This window comes from Exophiala oligosperma (genome assembly GCF_000835515.1).
Source record: "Exophiala oligosperma strain CBS 72588 unplaced genomic scaffold supercont1.11, whole genome shotgun sequence".
In the NCBI taxonomy this organism is placed as follows: domain Eukaryota; kingdom Fungi; phylum Ascomycota; class Eurotiomycetes; order Chaetothyriales; family Herpotrichiellaceae; genus Exophiala; species Exophiala oligosperma.
The window spans coordinates 731,560-739,314 of record NW_015622828.1 but is presented as its reverse complement, the minus strand read 5'-3'; the positions used below and the strand labels follow the sequence as shown (position 1 = coordinate 739,314).

Sequence of the window (7,755 nt, the reverse complement as noted above, 5' to 3'; positions counted from 1 at the left end):
TCGTTCTTCGAGTCATGCAGGCTTTCTCGTTCTGGTCGATTGCGAATCCGCGCTCTCCCGTCATCGATCACAATGCATGGTCTTGGAACTCGCTTAGCCTTCTGTCAACTGCGAGACTATCGATGTTCGAACAAGAACAAGGTATGCAGCAGCTATCCGATCCTGCAAGGGTGTGCGTATGCGATGTGACACAGGTGGTCTACGGCTTGCGGGGCTACCCATTCATCACAGACAGTATTGTGAACAGTGTCCCAGGCAGACCCTGGAAATCACGAAATCGCTGCCCTGTGCTGGCCCTCCAGCCCTTCCGACGGTGTGGGATTTGCCGTGCGCCTGTTGCTCGCGTAAATCCAGTATGAATAGCAGGCAGACAATGCTTTGACAGAGGTATTGCGACTCCAACCACAAACATGCAAGCACTTTACACGCTGGCGCGAAGGTGGTTGGGGCCATTTGACGGAGTACTAAGTCCTGGTTCCCTCCGTACCCGGACAGGCGACTGCGGCGGTGGATACCGGGTGCAACGCGGCACCTACAATTTTGACACTAATTCACTATCATGATATATCCTACGCGGGGTGAATGTGGACAAAATTCTGTTGATAACACTCTTCTGATCTGGTTCCGAAGAGATGCAGATGGGAATTCAGGCGAATATACCCGGACATGGACGATTGAAGGTCATGCAGCCTGGACCTTGTGGAAACGTTGGCGCTGAACGGAGGTCTTGCCCTAATTGAGTTTTTCACGGTGTAGAGAAATGTTGGCCAACACAACTGACGTATGGGTTGGGATACAAACGCAACAACTCTGCGCGAACCTGTGATACTGGCGGCGACTCTCCATTCACCCTTGCGCAGAAACCAGAATTTTTCTGTCGCCATTGGCCGCTACACGAGACTTGAATGACAGCAGTTTTTCTCAGACATGTGGCGAGTTGCAACTCGACAAAATCTCGGTGCCAATTCTGCTGTATGACCACAATGCGACAGCACAGTCACAATAGTGCTATTAAACAGAGCATCCTAGAAACTTTTCGGCTCTAATTTGTTCGGCAAAACTGAACAGACCACCCGTTCCCGTGCGTACACGTGGGAAGGCACAGCCGAAGAGCGGCAACCGATTGATGGTGTGTTGGTTCCTGAACGGTGCCTGAAGCCAATCCCGGTTACGCTTAGTGACAATGAGTTGGGCGGGTCCTGGGCTGCGGTATTTTTCGGCGACCGTGCAGAGACGTGCCAATCGGTGCGGTTTGGTACCTGGGAGAAATCATAGGCCTGGACGCCCTTGTCGGAAGGGGCACGTCAACCTGGATTGGCCCAAGCTGTCTCCAGAGTGGCTGCATTAGCCCAGGAACCACCAGGGGTGAGGCGTTGCGCTCGTGTGTCTATTCGATGTCCTGAGCAGGGGTCCAGCTGTCCACCCATGTCAAGCCAACAGAGGCGCGGCGCTCGGTAGTCAAGGTGTCTTGACCGTCGTTTCTCGCCCAGACTTGCATATGCTTTCCGGTTTCCCAAAAGCTGGTTCCCCGTTCTCAATTTTGACACCAATGGCAATCGGACTGACCTTGGGACCACGGCCCCACGATGGCCACGTCCACCTTGTTTGTTGTTGACGGCGCTAATGCAACTGCGAAAATCTCTGAACGATGCCAGGGAGGATCCAACTGCTGGGTCCAGGGCTCTGGAGGTGACCACCGTTGGGCGTCTCGAACGTTTGTTGACGGTGGGTAGGGCATGGGACACGCACTCACTGTTATGATACTTATATCACCCTCCCGTCTCTGTTTGTCTACTTCCTCTTTTCGAAACTATCCTGTCAATCCTTTCCAACTCATTCCCTACACAGCTTCGAGCAGGTCTCTGTGATCAGCATCATTCCTTTGCTGCAAGAACCACTGTCGACGTAAACACCTATACAGGACCAATCCTTCCTTACACAACACCCAACACAGTCTACTAGACGCGACTATCCTTATCCAACAGGAAACTCATCAACCCATCAAAAATCAAAATGCAATTCAAGAACATCGTCGCTGGCGCAGCCGTGCTGCTTGCCTCTGCTCAAACCGCCGTGGCTCTCGGTAGTGCTCATGTTGTCAACAACTGCGGCTTCCCTGTCTACTACTCATCTGTAGGAGGAAGCAGCAACCCCGGCATGGCTCAACTCCAGGGCAGCTACAGCCAGGGATACTCCAACCAGGGTACCGGTATCTCCATCAAGCTCTCGCCCAACGAGACCACCAGTGGACCCATCTCTCAATTCGAGTTCACCTGGGCTGACGGCAAGATCGCCTATGACCTGTCCAACATTGACGGCTACCCCTTCTCTGCTGGCGGTATGGAGATCGTTCCATCCATGCAGAATGACCCCAGCAACCCAACCTGCGTTCCTGTATCCTGCCCTGCTGGTCAATCCACCTGCACCGCTGCCTACAACGCCCCAGACGACGTCCGCACCATGGTCTGCAGTGAGGACTCCGACCTCACCCTAACCATCTGCCCTGGCGGATCATCCAAGCGCAGCGTCTCAGTCGAGGATGGACACATTCACTACCGTGTCCACGCTCGTCATTTGCCCAAGCTCGCATAAGCGCGTGACAAATGTACCCCAAGATCAATCGGATTCAGCGACACGAACAAGTTCCAGGCATTTGTGCCTGACTTGCTGATGATCAAGTTTTGATGAAACCCTCCGCAACCCTTTTTTGGCGCAGCTTGGTTTCTGCCGCCTCAAGCCTTTCGCTGCCTGCAAGTACACTCTCTTAGCTACATCTTCCATGAGTCGACACATGGATATGTCATCATTCCTGCAGGTTTCAGTGCCCGGTCTCAACGACCACCCACAACCATCTTCATGGACCATTTCTCTCGCGGAGATTTACTACAAAACTTTGAGATCAGCAAAGTCAGTCATTTCATACTTGGCTACGACAATACCAAACACCAAAACATCACGAAATTAACAAGATCATGATTATCAGACATGATGACGACCACAACGGAGCAGAGGCTGAAGGACATTTTGGGCGTGAGAGGTTCTCTTCTTTACCTGGGCCCCTTGGGCCTTTCGTTTTTTCTTTCATCGACACTTTCTCTTGACTTCACCTCCTTCTGGGGATGGTTGAGTGAGTGTGCAGATGGTAGGAAGCAAGTTGCTGTTGCATCTTGTAGTACAACAAGTGTGTGACTTGATTCCTACTTTTTGGCAAGCAGACAATAAACCCCGAGGCTAAAAAGCAAAAAGAGTCCACGAGCACCTTTTGTTCAATATGCTTCCAAAGCGCAGCTAGGGAGAAAATTGCTATGCAGATTTTTATTTTTCCTCTTTAGAAAAGATTGTTTATAGACCTTTTTTACTTTCTCTCATACCAAGAATCTAGGGATATGGAATGAAAACATTGAAAAACCGATTTTAATATTGCAGATCTATTTCATTATGCCCGTTACTTGTACAGAGTACATATGATGCTACGGGAAACTTGTCTACACTATCCGTGCTCCTGGACTCGCTAGCTACGAGGCATTGTTCGTGTCCGCAACGGAAACTCGCACGCCTCACCGCTTTGCTATACTACTGTACTCTGAGCAGAGGGGCGGTGCAGATCACTTTGCTGGAGAGGGCTGGGGTTATCGTTCAACCATGCACACTTGTGGTCAGTGCACGGTTGTGTCAGTCGAGGTGCACACGGTTTGTGACATTGTCTCATCAGTGACACCAAGGTCCGTGGTAAGATGCTGTACGTGTTGGCATACTCCGTGTATGTCACTAGTGTGTGTCCATCAACCATCACAGCCACCACAAGTTGAACCTGGAATTGATGTGATACAGTGGCATAACACTCCATACCGTAGAGTATTCTAGGTCAGTGTCTCATCATAATTTTAGAAGGTTTGATCCGTACTTGACCATCTCTTTTCTTCTTCTTCTTCTACTGTCGTTTGTGTATGTGTATAACTGTTTTGAAAGAGGGGTATCAAGGGGTTTTACGGAGTACATGCATACGTACTCGGACATACACACAGACGACACCACGCGCAGAGACACACACAGACATAACGCGTCGTCGTGCGTGTCAAGACACGAAAATTGTGAGATGCGTAGGTGCATGATGCACGGGGAAGGGAGGGGAGGCGGGAATGGCTTGACGGGATGGCTTGACGGGATGGCTTGGGGATGGTGGTGGACATGGCGGGTGGATGGATGGATGGCAATGCGCGGCGGATGCAGGTGCGCCTTGCGCCTTGAGCCTTGCACTTACGACTTTTACGACTTTGACGAGTTAACAAAAAGGAGTAATAAGCTATCCTGGTTTGGATCAAAGAGGTACTGTAGGAGAAAAAAAAAGGGAGAAGGGAGGATCACCCGTAAGCCTCTTTTCAAGCCTTTTGCCTTTTTTTTTCAGCTTTCTCTCTCAGGGGGTTCACATATCAATACTTATTGCAAGGACATGTACGTACCGTACCGTCACCCGTGAAACTTTTTTTACGGACCGGATGTACTTATAGTACAAAGTACGGAGTACCAGGTAAAGATATGTATAAAGTATACTCTCGGTACAGGTCAACTACGGATGTCATACCTACCTACTGTATAGGGTAGTACAACCGTTAGGGACCAAGTTCACGGATACGATACAACTGTCCCCGTCATGGAAGTACTCCGTACAAGACTGAAAAAGTGAGGCGGTTGGTTTACCTTTACGGAGTACATACATACCCATGAAGCGGCTCACACGTAAAGAGAAAAACAATATTTGATGAAACATTCTCGAGTCAATGGGTGTGTGTCTGTCTCTCTTTCATAGTACGGACCACAAGTCAACAAGGTACAAGGGTTGTGAAGTGACATTCTTTTTTTTTTGGAGAGCACGGATACCTAGTCATTTTTACGGAGTCCCCCTTGCGCAGGGGCCCATGGGATGAGGACCGTCTGTAGGGACGTGAGAGCCAAAGGAAAAAGGGCGACTTTGAAACGTTGACTCTTTTTTTTTAAATTTTATAGGGGGGTTGCAAAAGCCCGGGGGAGGGGGGGAGGGCAAACGGTACCTGAAGTGATGAAACACTAGATCTTGATGAAAGAACTTCAATCCGACATGGATGTCCGTGATTGTTACGAGTATGATCAGTGCTTGCAAGGATTATAAGATGAGGTTTTGGGAAAGAATAAGCAAGGGATACCCTGAGGTAATGAAGAGGTCATCAAACGTTTCAAAAATGAACCGCCCGGCTGCAGAGTTCAGGGGTGCCGTCAAGTTGGCCTTGAATGTTGCTGGCTGTAAGGGGGGGTGATGTAGGCGCTGTAACAGACTGTAAGCATTGTAGGCGTGTTATCGGGGTGGTGACCCTTCCCCCGGACTGTAGCATTGATTATTATTATTATTGGGGCCATAGAGGGCGTCGTAAGCTGCCCCGGGGGCTCTTCCTTGCAGGGGGGCGTAAAGAGCAAAGGCATGTACCAATTTCCGCCCAACCCCCCCCCCCCCCCCAATCCCAGCTTCGTCACCATGACCCATGTTCAGGGTGGTGGTGGTGGTGGTGATTGCAACTTGCAGCATCCCAGCTGAAGAAATCACTTTCCGATCCCGAAGAAAAACAATCAGAAACATTTCGTCGGATAGTACTCCGTACCGTCATCGTCGTATCAATCACATCGGCATCACTGAGCCATCCATATGAACCAAGGCTTACGGGCTTGCCAGGCACACCCGCGACTGCAAGGCTCTCTGGATCGAAGCTACGGACAAAACTACTGTAGGAACTATGGGCGGACTTTGGACCTTCGGATAGTCTTGACGCGGCATAACCGTAACAAAGCGCCAAACAGAAAACACCGTAATAATTCCCATAACCCGCCAGACTTGCGATGTTAGCGGGATCGCACAAGTCAGTCTCTGACATCCTGCACAGTAGATAGTCCGCACGTCAAAGCCGTCACCTTGTCTCGCGGTTAATGTCTGACATGTACGGATACATGCCGTAGGTAAATCCGGGTGGCTGGGCCTGTCTGGCAGTCGGTCTTGTCCATCTCCAGACCGATCTTTTCGATCGAGACCGACAAAACTGTACTCGTTCAGTACCATCTCGATGACGGGCAGTTACCCATGGGTAGTCCTGTACGAATGTGTACAGTATGTGTTTGTTTGTTTGTTTTGTTTCGGCCGTTGGAAGATGGATTTGAGACATGCATATTCCATCCCACCAATCAAACCATTCTCTACCCAGATCACAAAAACATGTTGATCCACGAGGCTGAGGTTTGAATTCATACTAGTATCCACCATCGATCTGGGGCTGAAACTTCGCCTAACATGCGCTGATCTTTGGGCTACTTGCAAGAGGATGCAATAGTCTGCCCCGTCCGGAGTACCAGTAGCGTACATCGACGATCTGTGAGAAACCAAAAACGTGACGTTGATCAAGACGGGTGTTTGTGCCGATCGTAAAGATCAAAATCAATGCCCGCCGTACCTCGTATGAGTGAGGGAGTCAACAAGGTGCGGTGTAGTGGTCGATCGAATTTGCCCAAATGTAGGAAAGGAAATCGTAGTACCCGTACAGCAGACTTTCGTCTCCTCTCATCTGATATACATATTCGAGGCGTAATATCGACCTGTGGACGAAAGATACGAAAGATCGGACAGGCCCGCTAGCTACAGCCGTTTTGATCGGCGCAATTAGCCTGATGGTCTTCCCATGAGAGTTTTGGTCTCCGAACGTCATGACTATCAGTCAGTATGAGAGATGCTGTGGTGATTGGAGTCGTGCAGGTCAAGTCAGTCTTGGAAATCGACCATCGTTCACCCGGTTAGTGCATGGCAATCGCGTTCAATCCTGTGTTATGTCGGCGAGTACAACGTTCCCATCTGGTATGGAGGTCTCGTGAGAGCATGCCGGGCATATTGGTCCCCGAGTGGTTCATGGTCACCCAGCTCTCAGTCTGGTAAGTCGGCAAGGAGTAGGAAGTACAGGGTACTGGATACGGTCAGTGATTTTGCCCAGATCAAAACACACACCGGCTATGCTGAACATTCGTTGCAAACCTTTCGGCCCTTCTGGCGAGAGTATCCAGATGATCTCGGCAATCAGAGATAGAGGGTGGCTTCGATGTTCTTTCATCGCATGCTTTTCGGTACGTGCCTTCCCTTCTCCCTCGTAGTTCGCTGTGTTCTTTCAAATGTTTCGTCTGAGCGGTTGGATCCGTTCAACATGGAGCATCATGGTGGGATCAGGTCCGTATCCATTCCTGCTATGAGAATGAGACGAGTTCAGTCGGGAAGGCGCCTAGTCTAAGCATCGGGTTAGACTGTTCGCTAGGCGTCCGGTTCTCCTGCTTGCTCCAACAATACCTTGAAGAAATGGAGATTAGAGCTAGAAACACCTACCGTCTGGAAGATGCTGCTGAGTTCCAGATGTTCCTAGCCTGACGACTCCTGGGATGGTCGTCCCCATGACCTCGAAGATTGCACGCATGACGACTCAACGGTATTGGTTGATATCCGACGAGCCTGGAGACTAGGGATGTGTCCAATGGGATCCAAATGGACTTACTGAAAGCGAGGATAAATCTTTCGGAGCTGCCTTAGTCTCTGTTGGTCACCAAAAAGTTGGATATGTTAGCAAGAGAATCCAGAATTCATTAGGAGGTTGGTGACATAGATCGTAACTAGGAATTTCATTCTTAACGTGAGAAGCGATCTTCCACAGAAGCGCTATCTCTTCGTTTCCAAAGTAGCATCATTGAAGATGGATTGCG

The 7,755-nt window shown here is 49.9% G+C and overlaps 2 protein-coding genes across 2 annotated transcripts; one reads left to right on the top strand and one right to left on the bottom strand.

Annotated features, from left to right (window-relative positions):
* Positions 1-1,753: 1,753 nt before the first annotated feature.
* Positions 1,754-3,412, top strand: PV06_09969 (uncharacterized protein). The gene has a single exon (XM_016411455.1). It carries the CDS (start codon positions 2,014-2,016, stop codon positions 2,590-2,592), a length of 579 nt encoding a protein of 192 aa, XP_016258209.1. The 5' UTR covers positions 1,754-2,013; the 3' UTR covers positions 2,593-3,412.
* A 2,080-nt stretch (positions 3,413-5,492) lies between these two features.
* On the bottom strand, positions 5,493-7,591 carry PV06_09968 (uncharacterized protein). The gene is made up of 2 exons (XM_016411454.1): positions 7,385-7,591; positions 5,493-7,288 (listed from the first exon to the last, which is right to left on the bottom strand). The coding sequence occupies exon 2, from the start codon at positions 5,898-5,900 to the stop codon at positions 5,502-5,504; it is 399 nt and encodes a 132-aa protein (XP_016258208.1). The 5' UTR covers positions 5,901-7,288; positions 7,385-7,591; the 3' UTR covers positions 5,493-5,501.
* Between the last annotated feature and the right edge of the window lie 164 nt (positions 7,592-7,755).